The following is an 18,019-nucleotide window of genomic DNA, read 5'->3' as shown; positions in this document are numbered from 1 at the left end:
CTTGGTTCATCATTTGTGGCAGTGCACCCCAAATTAGTTGCTCATATTCATTATTATGCACACGAGTCATTTGACTAATATTACAGCCAGTAGTCACACACATGTCCCTGGAGAGGATGCTCTGAGCTCATAACACTAAACGGATGTTTTTGTAGAGTACCCACCTTCTGGTACAGTGATTGCATGACACGGTCCTGTCCTGTGACTGGTGTGGCGGTGGCGATGCTGCAGCAGCTCTCCTCTGATCGTAGAGGAAGAAGGTTTCCCATGAGCAGCGCTGTGCCGCTCGCCCAGGCGCGTCTCTTCCATCCGCTCGTTCACGATACCGGCACACTCGCTGCATGATGGCCGAGGGAGGCGGACCCGAGTCGGGTGGCGCGGCTGACTCCGACTCGGAGCCGGTAGCCGCTCAAATGCCAACCCCTTCAACGGAAAGTCAAAAACAGACTATTGGGTCACTTTTGAAAACAACTCTGAGAAAGGGCGACGAATGGTAAGAGTCGGCTCCGGCTAACGTTAACTGGGTGTTTCAGCTAGCGTTAGCAAGCTAAGCAAGCTAACGCTAGCAAGCTAACGCTAGCGAGTGAGAGACAGGAAATGCTAACATGCTAAAACTAGCAAGCTAACGACACTAACGGTTGCAGGTCTGAAATCGAAAGCTGCTGTGCTAACGATATTTTGGCAAGCTAGTGTTTCACAAGTTAGCACCCTCTCTGCTAGCCAGACTTTACAGTTTATTTGTGAGGAGTTGTGCCTGCAGCAACAGCTATTATCGTAAACAGCCACACTGACACAGCTAGCTGAGTTGCTTATCGGTGTAGTAACGTTACTTATCGCTTAACGTTAGTAGCTGTTTTGTGATAAGGCAGATGAAGTGGCTGGTCGGCTGGTAGAAGAGGCCCTGGATTCAGAGGCAGTGTTCTCCTGCCAGTCGTATCGGCTCGGAGCTACTTTAGTAATGTTAGTAATCAGGAAATGGGCCCGTTTATAGGAAAACGAAAGCTATGTCATTCCCTGTGTGTTGTGACATGCCAGTTGGAAGTGGTCCTACAGGTTTCCTAACCGGACCTGTGTTAGCTAACATTGTTTCAGACTGTGAAGACCATCCAGGCCGGGGCATTGTGGAGCCAGATGTATTAAAGATCCTTCACTTTAATAATTAAATATTACAACAGAGAATTGTCAGATGAACAACTATTTCAAATGTCGGATTTGTTGTTAGAAATGGGCACAAAGGGAAGATCATGCCCTATATTTCATGTCAGCTGCTAACTACTCTGCTAACATGTTCACACATAGTTGTTGAGATCAGTCAGATCCTGCCTTTAGATGGTGTTTTCATGATACTGTAGTTAAACTGAACTACCATCTCCTGCTATTCAAGCTGAAATGTACACTTTTGCATAGCTCGGAGAGATTCACCCCAGGTTAAAGGGCAAAGATAATGCACCTTACTGTTACACCTATTTAAGGGGGTTACATTAATTCTGACAGTGGTTGCATGTAAACAGAGTGTCGTGACCCCAGTGTCAACTATATGAACACTTGCTGCTAGCAAGCCTATTAACTAAAGGAGATTCTTGCTCGGGATGAGATTAAGTCAAACTAGCTTGCTGTTGCTATATCTGCTAATGACACGGCTGTTTGTTGTTGCATAATGTTCTGGGTTGGCGTGAGACTTGTGACTCTTGATACTTTGCTGTCCTTGCTGGATATCTTACGCATAATAGGTGACCAAAAAAATCCTCTATGAAGTCACAGATGTTCAGGAGAAACGATAAGGTGTCTTCAAAGTGTCAGATGTTTGTCATTAACCGTCACCAAAAATGTTGTGTTTAAGGTATCTTATAGACAGCCGGTGGTTCAAACAATGGAAGAAGTACGTAGGCTTTGACAGCTGGGACATGTACAATGTCGGAGAACGAAGCCTCTATCCAGGACCAATTGATAACTCCGGGCTGTTCTCAGGTAAAACTGTTATCTTTAAAGTAACATGTATTAGTTGTTGTCCTTCAGAACAACACAAATCCCACACTGACATTAAAAGAGTTGGTTTTTTTTCAGTCTGTAGTCATCATTTTGTTTTTGTTTTTCTTCTTATAGACCAGGAGACTCAGGCCCTGAAAGAGCACCTTATAGATGAGCTGGACTATGTCCTTGTACCCACTGAGGCGTGGAATAAGCTTGTCAGCTGGTACGGCTGCCTTGATGGCCAGAGACCCATCGTCAGGAAGGTAATGCTGTTGACTTTTTTTTTTTTTTACTGTGACCATTCAGTTATGGATTTGCCTCCTAAATGACTTTATTTTTCTTTAGGTTGTTGAACATGGCATGTTTGTCAAGCACTGTAAGGTGGAGGTCTATTTGCTGGAACTGAACTTGTGTGAGAATGACAACATGGAAAATGTGGTCACACGCCATTTCAGTAAAGCTGATACAATAGGTGAGGGTTCTGTGTATTCAACTTTGCATTGAAAATAACCAGATAAATGTCCAAATATGAACTGGTAATATCCACATGTTGTCGGCCATCGAACGTGTCTCGTGTAAGATAATAAGCAAGTGTCGCTATTCCCCGCTTTCCAGATACTATAGAGAAGGAGATGAGGACGCTGTTCAATATCCCGTCAGAGAAGGAGACACGGCTCTGGAACAAATACATGAGCAACACGTACGAGCAGCTGAACAAGCCAGACAGCACTGTACAGGACGCTGGTCTCTTCCAGGGGCAGGTAACGTAAAGCTGTGTTATTCAAATAACCTTCAGATCGCTGATACGTTCTCTTCCTTGCTTTTTATTTTGAGGAACACCACCACAGCCAAGTAACATACTGGTACTCACTTTGCATACATAATTCATTTGCAGGCATTGTGCAAAATAACAGGAACATCTGAGAGGCTAATGCAATACATTAGCCCTGGAATAAAACTTATGTTGTTAAGGTTTTAATGCGGTTATGGTTGTGGTTTTGGTGTATAATGATTTTCAAAGCTGAAGTCTGTGATGGTGTGGAATTGCAAGTGTACCAGAACTGCAACGATTAGTTGATTAATCGCTTAATTGATCAAAAGAAGATAAGCTGCCAATTGTTTTGTTAATCGACTAATCGTTTCATCATTTTTCAAGCAAAAATGTCAAACTTCTGCTTGTTCCAGCTCCGTAATTGTGAGGATTTTCAGTTATTTGTTTTTTCTCAAGCATTTTCACAATTTTCTGACATTTTATGGACTAATTGATTAATCGATTGATCACAAAAATAATTGGCAGATGAACTGATAGTGACATTTTCAAAACAGGACCTTTAAAAGACGTACTATTCAAAACCTTGACATATATTAAACCGTAAAGGTGTAAACGCTTTAGTGCCTCATGCTCTTGTATTTTATAATAAGAAATAAAGTACTTCAGTTTATCAGAGCAACCGTTGGCCTAAAACTGTAAACTTAAGGTCCAAAAACAGGCAAATTACACTCAAAGTGTGCTCGTATAGCTCGTATATTATTAAATTCAAGCCTGAAACATGATAGATCTGATACACTTGATTGTGCCAGTCTGGCTCTCATGCAACTTGTTTTTCCCAAAGGTGCTTGTGATTGAGCGGAAGAACGAGGATGGAACGTGGCCTAGACAAGCCTCACATCCCAAGTAAGCAAATACCTTGTTGTTTTTCTAGTCACTCGGTAAAAGGGCAGACGTTGATACCTAGTATAGAGTTGACACCGAAGTTCGAGGTACTTCTCTAAGACATGATTTTGCTCTTCATCGTCAGATCCAGTACCACCCCATCCAGGAATTTCACTACCTCCCCAAAACTCTCCTCCAACTCGACAGCCAGTATCTCCTCAACAGTAACCAATGGAGACAGCAGCTGTAGCCCAGGCTACACGCTGAACAACAGCACCTCCTCTGGCAACAGGCAAGAGTTGTTATCTGATTTATCACCTTGTCACTGTTTCCATCCTTTATATCTTATTGGCTTTTACTGTATGTTTCATGTGGCACTGCTGTTCTTTGGTGATCCTCTACACATAACAATTAGCCGTAAACCTAATTTATTGTACTTGTGCCCCAGTTCTTTCCTCACGTCTTGCAGTTTCCAGTTGTAATATTTTCATTGTGTGTTACTTGACAATTGTGCTTTTTCCGCTGGCACTTTTGGCTTTTCGAGTATTAACAGCTGATCTGTTGCTTTATTCGTCATTAGTTAAAGACACACCTTCATGCGGGTAGCCGTCTTGTAGTGGAAATGGAAATCCCAGCGGCACTGGGTTGAAATCAGTAGACAAATTGAGCCAGCAGGTGTATGAAAAAGCCCCAAATGGACCAGAGAAAAAACTTGCATATAGAATATTTCTCATGCAGGTGCTTTGTAGGGAAGGTTCTCTTGCATTTAAGACATTTATTGAATCAGTGGATTAGTACATCAGTCAATAGTGGTTCATTCCCAACAGAACTTTATGAATGAGGTCTTTGAAAGAACAAAAGAAAGCACAAAGACAGAATTTTTCCCTTTGTCCTTCCGCTACACACTGCAGAAGTATGAACATGTACTTTTCCTCTGTCCGTTATATCACTACCTGTTATCTTATTCTACTTCTGCTTTCAATTGTTTGAATAGTTGTCAGTTTTCCAATTGCAAATTTTGTCTGTTTTATTTGCTTATTAATGTGCGGAGTAGCAGTGCATGTTAACAGCCATTTGAAAGCCAGCTGCTATCAGTAAATACATGCAGTCGGTTGCTGTAGCAGCACAGTTTAGTCATGGTGAGGAACATGTAATGAAATAACAGACTGTTACTGTACTGTGGCAGAACGGGTCCATTATGGTGCTTACTGGAAAACTCATTATGGCCTTAAGGTGCTTGCATTAGCGCTTCATGAAGTTCGCTGCTTCCTAGAGCTCAGTAGGATCACCACAAGAGTTGATTAACTGGTTTGTGAAATTAAAGGGAAACAATGCAGTTTGATTAGATAAAGATAAACACTGTGTTTCAAAGTCACAAACCCACAATTTTACTGTAGTTCTTGGATGCAGGATTTCTTGCAGGGCTGTTGTATTGTCTAGCATTAGGTGCCATCTCAGTGTAGAGTATATTGCCACAGCTTACACTAGAACAAAACAAAATGGTCCAATGAGTCCTTATTAAGAATAGTTTTAGTATACAGGGAAAGATTTGTGCTGATATTCAAAGTCAGCACAATGTTTGTCTCCATACTGGTGCAGTCGGGGATCGGGCATTAAATTCTAAATGGAAATAAGATGTAAGTACAGAAGTGACATCTACATTTAATGCTGACTTGGTGAAATGGCTGCACTTTATTCAAAAGGCTTTGATGTGATTTCATTGCCTTCACCACCTCAAGAGCTGGTTTGACACGTAAAGTAGGAGCAATATTTACAATCCAAATGCAGTCCAAGTAGAAGAGCACCACAGTTGGTATCCTGCTGAATGCAACTGCATGTGTGTGTGCTAGACACACAAATTGATGTGTAAAATAAAAGATGACAAATTTGACTGAATTTGCAAATGTCAGACCTCATTTTTAGACATGAAACAAATGTGACATTAAACTTATCTTCAGGATTTGTATGACTGAGTGTGCCAGTAATCTAATGAGAACAAGATTGTGGTGGCAGTATTTTAGCCACTCTTACTTTCTGACAGTTCAAAGAGGCATTCCTGATAAGTGGTTACTGTTTCTTGCGGTGGTATTTTGTCAGTCTGATATTAAATCCTCATACCATTTTGAATATTATGCTTATACATATGCCTGAAACAATGCCTTCATCACAGCACAATGTCTCGAGGATACCAACAGTAACAGATCTGCTCTTCCAACAGATTGGGGGGCTACAATTCATACAGCTCCTCCTACAACTACAGAGAGTCCCAGTCACAGCCAGGCCTATGTGGTCTCAGTAATTTGGGCAACACATGCTTCATGAACTCTGCCCTCCAGGTAAAAAAGACCTTCCACTCAGAGAGAGTCTGTCACCATGTTTTTGGGGGTATTCTGTTCACACAATCCACTTTTTGTCCCTCCTCCTCCAGTGCCTGAGCAATGCATCTCCACTCACAGAGTACTTCCTCAATGACCAGTATGAGGCAGAAATTAACAGAGAGAATCCCCTGGGAATGAGGGGCGAGATAGCCGAGGCCTACGCTGATCTAGTAAAGCAGATGTGGCTAAGCCGCAGCAGCTATGTGGCCCCACGCACCTTCAAAGTGAGTTGTGTCAAAAAACTTTGTTTGAAGTGAATGTAAAAATGTTAAGAAGATCTATTCATAATTATTTTAAAAGTATAGTAAAAAAAATAAATAAATAAAATGTGCATTTTGGTTTCCAGACCCAGGTCGGACGCTTTGCCCCCCAGTTCTCAGGCTACCAGCAGCAGGACTCACAGGAGCTGTTGGCTTTCCTGTTGGATGGGCTCCATGAAGATCTGAACCGTGTCAAGAAGAAGCCTTACCTGGCCCTGAGGGATGCAGAGGGCCGTCCAGATGAGGTATAGCACATACGTGGGAATGCTGGGATACTAAATTTTGTGGTATTGTTATTTCAGGAGCGTTTTTATATTATTTCTCATCTATATTTACAACATATTCATTTATTCAACATATTCCCTACTTTGTTGTTTTTTGATCTATGAAATTGAAATGACATTTACATTTTTAGGAGATTGACTGAGCTGCAAGGCTCGCTAGTCTCTGACTAGTGCTCCTAGGCATAGGATTTTTTTTAAGCTGCATATTTTGTGCTTTGATCTTCACTGATTTTTAGGAACAGCAGAGAAAAGGCCCAGAAGAATTACTTTACAATATGAAGTTGCACACTTTCTTCCCAAAAGGCATATAATGAAGGTTTTTTTTGTAATCACAGATTGTTGCCAAGGAAGCCTGGACGAACCACCGCTTGCGCAATGACTCTATCATAGTTGATATTTTCCACGGCCTCTTCAAATCCACTTTGGTGTGCCCAGAGTGCTCTAAGGTGTCTGTTACCTTCGACCCATTCTGCTACCTCACACTGCCTCTACCCATGAAGAAGGACCGTACTATGGAGGTGTTCCTGGTGCGATCAGACCCTCAGTCCAGACCCACACAGGTGAGGTGGAATAAAGCTCCTGTGTTTTTGCTCTAGACTTGAACAGCTACTATTAAACTAAAACTAACCGATAGTAGCATTGTTGTCTTTGTACTTACTATTAATGAGTCCTGGATTTCTGAAAGCCGAAGCATTTAATTAAGCGGTTCACTGACTTGGATCATAATATCTCTTTTATTTTTTGCCTTGCAGTATCGAGTGGTGGTCCCTAAACTGGGTGCAGTGTCAGACCTGTGCAGCGCCTTGTCCAAACTCTGTGGTTTCCCTCCAGAAAATGTGAGAACTTGTCTAGTCTTTGTACTTCTAGCTTTAAGTTTTCTTTGTCTCAGGTTAAAATGGAAATCCTTTGTGCTAACTTTGCAACTGACTTGTTTTTCCAGATGGTGGTGGCTGACGTTTACAATCACAGGTTCCATAAAATTTACAGACGGGATGATGGCCTCAATCAAATCATGGAAAAAGATGACATCTTTGTGTAGGTTTTGTTGTTGACTAAGCTGTTTTAAGTTAGTTGTTGTGGTTGCTGTAAAATGCTAGGTGTGTAATATGTATGTTTTGTGTTACTCTTTGCAGGTATGAGGTACAGGAAGAGGACAGCGAGAGGATGAACCTGCCTGTGTATTTCAGGGAGCGCCACTCCAAGCATGCTGGAAGCTCCACGAGCACCATGCTGTTTGGCCAGCCTTTACTCATCACCGTGCCCAAACACAACCTCATAGCAGACGTTCTTTATGACAAGATCCTCGAGAGGATTGGGTAAGAGCTTCATGTGTGTAGCAAGGGAGGAAACTACATATGTGTGTAGTGATTGTGTGTGGAGAGAGAGGGAGAGGGAGGGAGAGAGAGAGGGAGAGAGAGAGAGAGAGAGAGAGAGAGAGAGAGAGATATGTCTTCAGAATGTCCAACCAATTGGGGATGTTCCTAATGACTTATTTCCCTGACGTTTAAGCTTAAACTATTTGACTAGTCTAAAAGTAACTAAACACTCAGAAAACAGTCAGAATTAGACAAAAAATAATCTCGAAGGTAAACATTGTCTGAGAAAATATTGCGTACTGTACATTACATCTTAGACGCAGTTGACCAATGTTGTCAACATTAGTAATGGAGTGCCATTATGTGAGTTTTTAATTCAAATATGTACATCAATAACATAATAAGTTTAACCGACTGCTATTTGGTCCCTATCCAAAACCCAAAGGTTTACTTTCTTAAATGACAAATGACAAAGAAAAGCAGTAAATCCTTACATTTAAGAAGCTGAAACCAGCAAATATTTGACATTTTTCCCTGTTCCCTGTTGCAGACGCTATGTAAAACATGCCCAGAGCCCTAACAGTGAAAGCAGGGCCTCAGCCTCAGCCTCAGCCTCAGCCTCAGCCTCAGCCTCAGCGACCTTCGCCAGCTGCAGCCAGGCTCCTGAATGTTCCACATCATCCAGTCACAATGCCAGCCTGGGGGGCTGTGGCAGCCCCCTGTCAGACGGGGCATCCTGCAGTGCCAGCTCCAGTAACGGCAGCAACCACTCAGGGACCTGCAATGAAAGTAATGGGCTGTACGATGGTAAGCACCTAATGTTATCTCTCACCAGATTAAAAGGGACAGTTCACCACAAAATCAAAAAACATATTTTTCCTCTTACCTATAGTGCTATTTATCTGTCTAGATTTTTCTGGTGTGAGTTGCCAAGTTTTCCATGTAGGAACTATTCTCTTTCCAGCAAACTACACCTGTCAACAGTATCAGAAGAAAGCGTGCATATACTCATGGATGGAATGCTAGCTAACTAAGCTAAGGTTACAGCAAAGGCGAGGCGAATGCCATTAATGTTTATATCAGGATCACGAATCTGTGTTTTGGGTTGAACTGTCCCTTTAAATAAATGTAAAGGAAAAATTTATCAGAGTATTGTTACCCATCAGAATATTTTTATACTAATGTGTACCAAGTACACTTAAAAATTCCGCTAGGCACAAAAAACCCCCCAAACAACTCCAAAATGATTTCATCTGTATCTGTTCAGGTGAGGAGGAGGCCATGGACCACCAAGTGAGTCCAGAGCCAGAGAATGGCCACTCTGAAGAAGAGGAAGAGGAGACCTCCGACTTGGAAAATGGGCCTAAAGGAGATGCGGCCAGACTGTGTTCTTCTCCAGCCAAGCTCTTCACTTTCAGCATAGTCAACTCTTACGGAACAGCCAACATCAGCCCGCTGCCTTGTGATGGAAATGTCCTCAAGCTCAATCGTAAGCCTTAATCTTCTTAACTTTATTTACATTGATTTCTTTTGATTTTCAAAACCAATTTGTGTTGACACGTTCCCTCCCACCTCCTCTCTCTGTAGCACATTCCACGGTGGCGATCGACTGGGACACGGAGTCAAAGAAACTGTGTTATGATGAACAGGAAGCTGAGGTCAGTGGGATGATATTCATCACACTATCCTGTGACAGGATGTGCAAACGGTCTATTTATATTTGTGTAAATATTGTGTGCAGGCCTACGAGAAGCATGAGAGCATGCTCCAGCCCCAAAAGAAGAAAGCCACTGTTGCTCTGAGGGAATGCATTGAGCTTTTTACAACCATGGAGACTCTTGGAGAACATGACCCATGGTAAGGGTTCACAACTACAGTCTAAATCAGTGTGAAAACCCTCCACTTTCGTCACTGTATGTCTCATACAAATATAATCCTTTTTATGCAGGTATTGTCCAACATGTAAGAAACACCAACAGGCCACAAAAAAGTTCGACTTGTGGTCGCTGCCCCGCATTCTGGTAGTTCATCTAAAGCGTTTCTCCTACAACCGCTGTTGGAGGGACAAGCTGGACACAGTGGTGGACTTTCCCATCAGGTATGCAGGCAGTGTTGTGGAAAGTTGTGAACAGTGGAACCAGTTGGTCTGAAATTTCTGCCTCAGGGTTTCAGGAGGGAAGCTTTATTAAAAAGCTAAAATTAAAAACACCTGTCATTGTGCAGGGCCTTTAAATCTTAGCTTGAACTTAAAGGTGCTCTGTGGTACTTCTTTGTTGTGCTCAAAGCCTGTCATTTAGCCAGTGGTTTATGTTATGGGACTCCATTTCTAAACTAACATTAGCTACTGTTGCTCTCTGTTAGCAGAGCGGAGAGAGGCACTGAGAAGAGACACTCGAGAATGTTAATAAAGTCGCATCCTTTGCAGTGCCAGGGAAAATCTGACCCGAGTCCTTCACAAAGAAATCCAGTCCAGCAGCATTAAACAACTTTAACAAATTGTCCACAGGCTTTTACAGGCAACCAAGAGAGACTGAATGTCAGGAATGTCTCTTTATTCTTGCATGTTACAGTCATGGCCAATAAGAAAGAGTAAATTGTTATATAGTGCCCTTTAAATAAATTCCACAGTTGGCTGGAATATCTTGCATCTAAAGGTTTGAATGTCATATTTCTGAATATGTTACATGTGCTATAGATTTTGGACACCACATGCGACTGAATGCAACACTAACCATTCATTTTATTTATGTTCGATGCACATTATTTCTCATTATTTTAAATGTAATGTTTGTCATTTAAAGAGTGTGCCAAACTAAGTGAGAATCACTGCGGTGTCAGTGCTACTGCTACACCAGATGGCGCTGTAGTGTGAAACTCAAAGGAGACCTGAGCAATGAGGAAACACTGTTTTTATTGTACTTGCAAGAAATGGACTCTTGTCTTCAGAGAATTGACATCATACTCCAAAGAACAATAAAACCTGTGTCATTGCTGTCTTATCTTATTTGGTTGTGTAACCTGTTTGGCCTTTAAACCAACCAAGTTTTGACTTGGTACAGTACAAAACTTCCCTCTGTATTTTGAAATAGAGTTGCCTCAGGTTAATGTGGCCTAACGACTGCCTGTCTCACTCTGGACACGGTGTGTGTGTGCAGCATCTCTGTTGAGGAACTTGATCCACCTGAAACAAGGAAGCAGAGAAACATTACTGGAATCCTGTTTATTTTATTTTTTTTAAAGGCTGACTGCCCGCTTGGTAAAGCTGGCTTGAACACACAGTCGAGCCAAATGCTGTGTTTTATTTTAAACTGTTTTACATTGGACGTCTTAACAGAATTATTATTTTTTTACTTGGGAACTGTATGTTTGATAACTCAATTTCAATGACATTGCACTGATTGCATTTTCTTTGTCAGGGATCTGAACATGTCAGAGTTTGTGTGCGACCCCAAGGCCGGCCCCTACACATATGACCTCATCGCCGTGTCAAACCACTATGGAGGAATGGGAGGTGGTCACTGTAAGTCATTGTTATTTATATATATACATTTTTTTTTTTAATAACCCACCGTACACTACCTCTCCACATCAAGATGCCATAAGGAGCTCTGTTTTATTTTCAGCCACACTCTAATTCTTTTGCCAGCAAAGTTTGTTTAGTCATCAAACAATCTCAGTGCCAACAGATGGTGTGCTGAACATCTACTGTGCCTCCATGGACGCTACAATCACTCACATTACAATATGGCAAAGTGCCTCACATATCTTTGTTCTCAGTGGACTCACTGACAAGTGTTTTTTTTTTGTTTTAAATGTGCTTCAAAGAGAACTGTTCTGATAGGAGCTCTTCTGGGTAAACACATGGCCGCAATACCTGTTTAACGCTGCTCTCCGCTTATCTTAACAGACACAGGCTATGGCAAGAATAAAGTGGATGGAAAGTGGTATTACTTTGATGACAGCAGCGTCTCCTCTGCCACAGAGGACCAGATCGTGGTGAGTTTTGACTCTTTATCGGTCATAGATCTGTGCATCCTGTAGTTCAATACCCTCACATTTGCAGTATTCTGTAATCCTTGTGTGTTTTTTTTTATCTATTATCTGATGTTTGATAAAGATAAGCCCTCGGCCTTCTTGGATTTCTATCCTTGGTGTTGGGTATCCTTGTTTTTTTAGTGTAATCCTACCCTTATCCTCCCTTCACAGACTAAAGCAGCCTACGTGCTGTTTTATCAGCGCAGAGATGAGGAAGCCCCATCCAAACCTCAGCCTTCGGCCTCGCTAGGAGGAGCACCAGAAGCAGCTGACGACCACATGGACACAAACTGAGGAGCCCCTGACGCGGGAAGGGACACGCACTGAAAACACACACAGCAAATAGAGACACTCGGACGCACACACAAAGCTACTTTAGTGACGGAGGACTCCACAGACTTTAACATTATTAACCCTACCTTCCCCCGTATTTTATTTTATTTCTGTCTCGTATGTTGTCAACTAGAGCCTTGTCAGAAGAGTGACCTGAGAGACTTCCTCCCTGCAGCGGGTGGCCTACTGATTCCTGAACATAGTTTACTAGTCTGGAACTAAGAGGAGTATAAATGGATATAGATCCTCTCACTGGATGAACAGAATGTTAGAAGTGCCCTCAAATACGTAGATAAACAAAATGTTTCTGTTTCCCACAACAACAGTCAGAAATATTAAAGAAAAAAGAAGCCAAATGTTGTTTCAACCAAAGCGCTCCAAGGTATTTATGATGACAAGACATTAGCAGGATACTGGCATGGTGCCTAGATTGATCTGTGGTCATCTTGCTGTGCTGAGATAAATGCGACCTTATTCCACCTGTGTAGAGTGGATGTATGATGGGGTATCTCGCTGCTGCAGACTAGCTGTGGCAGTAGTGCTGTGTTGCAATCCAAACCACAGACAGGCATGTTTTGTTTCAAGATTTTAAGATCTGACATGTTGTGGCAGAAGCCATTTTGTGACCTCGCCCTTGTTCAGCCATCTTTTTTTTTTGTTCTTTGACGCACAGTACGGGCTCTGCTTTCTCTCGGACCCCAAACCCATGAGAGGAGTCTCACCCTGCTAGCAACTTTTTATTTTCCTTTTTTTTTGTAATCATGATGCAAAAGCGGCCTTTTGATTCCTGCAACCTAACTAAAAAGGAGGCACTTTGAATTCTCCATGAGTACATGATCTACCTGCTTCTGATGTATCTAGACATGACAGAATTGTATGGTTCGGCCTTAGCATTAAGGGTGATGGTCTGTCATACACTTCCAGATCATTTTAATGTGTCTTATGAGCATATTTTGATTGCTGCCTGATTGGACCCCCTAGCTCACCTGCAATGGCTTGTCCTTATTAGTCTTGTACATTAATGCAGCTCTGTAATGAAATGGCTATGTTATTTGATATCTTCAAAGCACACTGAGTGAAGCAAAATAAACTAGAATAAAAGTGGTGCTTTATTCATGAAACTTGAAAACTTGCTCCTTGTCGAGAGGAACAATCATGGGTCATCAGACAGGGTCAGGACAGCATTACCTTAACAGCATTCTCGCTGAACGCAGCCATTTGGAGCCAATAGTTTTCCTTCTCAGCTGTTTAGTAAAACATGGCAGAATTGTTGTGTGTTGGTAGCATCACAAAATAATCCCTTTGTGTCATCTTAATGGGGTCTTTATAGACACACAATTGTCACAGGAAGCACAGTAATAACAGGTGTCTTGTGTGAGTGTGACTGAGTATAAAATGGAATACTTTAACACTCAGTCCCAAAGGTCTTCTAGTAAAGACAGCTCGTACTTAACGGATTTTTTCCTTTAAGTCTTGTTCTGTGGCATCAATTCTGCACTTTGTTGCATAACAGCATGTTGATATAAAGGGCCTCCTGGTCCCCTTTTCAGCTGGTTGGTCTTAGCATCCTTATGTTGTTCAGAGATGACTACCTAAATATAATCATGTATGCCTATGACTAGAAAAGCTTTACATCATATCTGTAATCCTAGATACTCAGTTGAAAACAACATTCAGCTGCCAAAATGCAGCGAATCTTGTTTTCTTCCCCCTAAAAATCATGTCAGCAATTCAAAACTCTCTACAATAACCGAAGAGATGTAAATAATCACACTATTGAAAATAGGTGTATAAATTCTTGTCCTCATATTTATCTTATTGCCGATATCTACAGTATTTGTTTTTAACTGAGAATTATTTGAATTCAAAGTACAATAAAGACTGGAAGCCTCAACAGGTTGGTTTGTTTGGAGTAATTACATGCACAAAAATCTATACAACCCCGGTTCCAAAAAATTTCGGGACACTTTTTAAAACATATATACACAGAATGCAATATTTTACAAACAAACTGTGTTTACCAACAATAGTTTTACAAAGAGTTCCCAAGCCCATGTAATATTCTTTGCAGTCGTGTGTTTCACAAAGTGGTGAACCTCGCCTCGTCCTCAGGGCACCTAATCATGATACTATCACCTGCCACCAATGAACCCGTTTACCTGTGGGACGTTCCTAACAGGTGTTTTTGGAGCACTCCACAACTTTCCCTGTCCCAACTGGTTTGAAGTCTGTTGCTGGTATCAAATTCTGAATAAGCTTATATTTACACAAATCCAAAAGTTAAGATAAAACATTAAATATATCAAATTGTTTTATGTTTTACGCAACGTTCCAGCTTTTGCGGAATCTGGGTTGTGTAAACACCCCTGAGCTGTGATTCTCTACTGAGCTGGTGTAGCTTCAGTGGGAGTTGTGAAATACCTGTATTGCAAAATGATACGTACTTGCAGGTGATGCAACCATAATTACACACCATTCATGCTGACTTGTTGCAAAATGTACTACGATCTGTAATCAGTGCAGTTACTAAACTGCTTCTGCAAAACAAGTTTTAGCTACAGGCTTTAAGTTCAGGGTGGATATTTTTACACACCATAACTTTTTCATCTGAAGGTTTCATGTAATTTTCATATGGGACCTTTGTACAAGATCAAGTTTATTTTTAAATGCTGTTTTTTCATGGCGTTTGAATTAAAAATATTAAGTTGATGCAAACTTTCAATGCAACTGATGACTTCAGAAGTCATGTTTGGGTTAAAGATAAAACACAAAAAACTGTAAAATCTTGACATAATTTCAGAGACAACCATAAAATGTTTGAAAAAATACATTTATTGGTCCTCTTAATACATCAAACCACAGCTGTGCTTTACATGCACCCAATGCAGCTGAAAACGTTCAGCCTTTTACATTTGATCAGATACCCTCCTCACAACTAGCTTGGTTTCAAAGGATGTCTTCATGTAGTAAAAGAACAGAACACAGCCGATTGTGTACAGGTGAGCACAGCTGGTGATTAAAACTGTTTGGAGGGAAAAGGTGAGCTCACAGGTGTTTCGGACGGGACATTTTCGAAGGCCGTCAATTAGTTGGCCTTCTCGAGGAGCTTCTTGATGTCTCCCTCAATGCTGCTGGTGAGGAAACACCTGCTGTAACGCTTGAAGGGCACTCCGTCTGGCCCGATGAGGAACTTCTCGAAGTTCCAGGCCACATCGTTCCTGCAGACCGGGCTCCAGATGATCAGCTTGGGGTCAGTCATCAGGGCGGATGGCTCGTCGCTGGGGAACGGGAGCTTTTCCCTCAGGAACACAAACATGGGATGGGCATCCTTCCCGTTCACATCTACCTTCTCCAGGAGCTGAAACTTTGGCTCAAAGCCATTTCCAGGACGGATGTACTTCAGGGACATGAGGATTTCGTCATTCTTGCAGTTCTCCTGCATGGGTTGATCAAAGGATTATGTTCAGAGCTGTGGCACACAGACAAATATACAAATGTTCTGGCAAAATGAAATAAATAAATGCATTACTGTGCCTGTAGACATTTATAGTATTACAGGTATATGATGGATGTTGCGTGAGGGGAAGTGATATCTTTTTATATTTTAACAGCCTGATATTTGACCTTTAATCACACTTTGTATTAACAGATAATCACAAATGGTGACAATTAATAAATGGCTAATAAATCCTTTGACGCTTTCAAATCAGCAAACCAGTCTAATGCACAAGTGACCTTTGGTCTGCCAGGGTATGACTCACACAATGTATTAATCCTCACTCAACAAAGCTGGCTCAGTCTTTTCAAAATGGCTATATCTTAAACAGGAAGAACCCGTCCCATACAGACAGACCCTGTTTAACTTCCTTCTTGTTTGAAGAAGCCTGCCGATTATCAGACTTAAATGTAATGAGTCACTAAGATTGCTGCTGTAAACACTGAGTTAATCAATGACAAACAAAGACCAATTCAGTATTTACAGACTACACACATGATGCTACAAGGAACAACTTTAACAGTGTGATATGTATTTTGTTGGACATTTGACTAACACCACAACTTCCTCATTCCTGCACATCCCTCGTGAGAGAAACTAACAACAGAAACTAACTTACTCACATGAAAGAAAAAATATACTTACATTTCAGGTTTACTCTGTCAAAACTTTAAATCATTTGTCTATATTATGTAGGTTAGTCATTTAATTGGATTATTGTGTCTGTAGCATAGTAAATTGACTAGTATAAGGCTAAAGGTAAACATAAATCAGGCCAGTAAACATAAAAAAACATAAATAGAACAAAACTACTTCCATTTGATTAAATTCAGATGAATTGTAAGGGATTAATCTCCTCAATTTACAGTGTAAAGTAAAATGTAACCTTTGAAGTCTAAAAGCAGTAGCAGAGTAACAGAGATATAATACATGAATATACAAAGCATCATAGCCACAGTCTGCCTGAAAGTCAAACAGCGCTGGTGGATTTCATGTTGATGTCCTCACCTGATGGCCGAACTGGTTGCAGGGCACTCCCAGGATAACGAGCCCCTTGGCGGCGTACCGCTCGTGGAGCTCGTTCATCTGGGTGTAATCCCTGGAGGTCGTACCTCAGAGAGACGCCACATTCTCAATGAGGACAACTTTCCCCCGCAGGGAGGAGAACTTAAATGTTTCTCCTGTTAGTAGTTTGGCCGTGAGGTCGTAAAACTTCGCCATCGTGCTGTCTGCTTCCTTCACTCAGGGTCCAAACACCTCGTTCACGTCTCAGTGACACTGACCCTCCTGTGCCTTCAGCCAACCTTTGTATGGGCGAAGATCTTGTATTCAGATCTCAAGATAGTTCACACCCCGGCGTCAGCGGCTTTGGCCGACTTGGACGTTTTAATGCGCCATCACATTATGAAAAGCCGGGATTGATAAAAGTATAAAAGTGTCGCAATGATTGAATAGTTAAAATAAATGTATTATTACAAAGGAAATAACAAAACAAATTATGACACAGTAAATAAACATTCTGACTTTCTAAGTCATAATTATACATAATTTTACATCTCATAATTCTCAATTTTTATTTTCTGGCTCATACTGTTGAAGATGATGTTGTCTTTTTTCTCAATACGTTTAAGCACAATGAAACATGCCAAAAAGTTTATTTAAAAAAAAACAAAAAACAACTAACATTAAAGATCAGCAGATGTTCTAATGCTAGGAGATAATATTGTGTTACTGTACAATATATTGTAGATGTAAACATACCTGAGGGAACTGGTCTTGGACTGCTGTACTAACCAGATGGGTTTATATCTCAGTCACTCAGCAGCCATTGCTAGCTTATTTATAGGTGAAGTTTAGTAATTTGGCTGCAGAAATGTTTGAAAACAACATGCAGTGTACTTCTGAAAATAAAATGGCTCATTAAGTTCGTCAATCAAGACGTTAATTGGCTAATCGTATGAGTAAACCAAGAGGCTAGCCGAAGAAGGAAGCATGAAGGAGGGAAACCGCTTGATCCGCTGTAAACTCTTCGATCTGGTTGCGCAGGTACAGCGCTCCGGGGTTGGCATGTTTCCTCACACGGCGTATCCCGAAAACACTCTTCTCAAAGAAATACATCGACAGAGCTCTAACCCCGCCCAATAACGGCGGGATTGTTTGAGAAAACACGCAGCCCTTTGCTAGAACATTAGAGACCGTCTGACAGATGTTGTAATCGTTGTAACGCTGAACGACGGACCTATTTTAACAGCACTACAAAGATTCCAGTCAGGATATTAACTTAAAGGAGCT

At 41.4% G+C, this 18,019-nt stretch overlaps 2 protein-coding genes across 2 annotated transcripts; one reads left to right on the top strand and one right to left on the bottom strand.

Moving 5' to 3' along the window:
* Window positions 1–325: 325 nt before the first annotated feature.
* Window positions 326–14,125, top strand: usp4 (ubiquitin specific peptidase 4 (proto-oncogene)). Its single transcript, XM_073469280.1, has 22 exons — window positions 326–493; window positions 1,841–1,968; window positions 2,104–2,234; window positions 2,317–2,443; window positions 2,587–2,732; window positions 3,585–3,646; window positions 3,771–3,917; window positions 5,844–5,961; window positions 6,054–6,227; window positions 6,350–6,508; window positions 6,883–7,107; window positions 7,300–7,383; window positions 7,488–7,582; window positions 7,681–7,863; window positions 8,414–8,670; window positions 9,131–9,352; window positions 9,451–9,521; window positions 9,605–9,720; window positions 9,812–9,961; window positions 11,280–11,383; window positions 11,771–11,859; window positions 12,070–14,125. The coding sequence occupies exons 1-22, from the start codon at window positions 342–344 to the stop codon at window positions 12,190–12,192; spliced, it is 3,063 nt and encodes a 1,020-aa protein (XP_073325381.1). The 5' UTR covers window positions 326–341; the 3' UTR covers window positions 12,193–14,125.
* Window positions 14,126–15,042: 917 nt separating this feature from the next.
* gpx1b (glutathione peroxidase 1b) lies at window positions 15,043–17,005 on the bottom strand. The gene is made up of 2 exons (XM_073469027.1): window positions 16,736–17,005; window positions 15,043–15,667 (listed from the first exon to the last, which is right to left on the bottom strand). Exons 1-2 carry the CDS (start codon window positions 16,946–16,948, stop codon window positions 15,317–15,319), a joined length of 564 nt encoding a protein of 187 aa, XP_073325128.1. The 5' UTR covers window positions 16,949–17,005; the 3' UTR covers window positions 15,043–15,316.
* Between the last annotated feature and the right edge of the window lie 1,014 nt (window positions 17,006–18,019).

The sequence above is a fragment of the Pagrus major genome, chromosome 6 (genome assembly GCF_040436345.1).
Source record: "Pagrus major chromosome 6, Pma_NU_1.0".
NCBI classification, from domain to species: Eukaryota; Metazoa; Chordata; class Actinopteri; order Spariformes; family Sparidae; genus Pagrus; species Pagrus major.
This window is presented reverse-complemented; position numbering and strand designations above follow the sequence as displayed.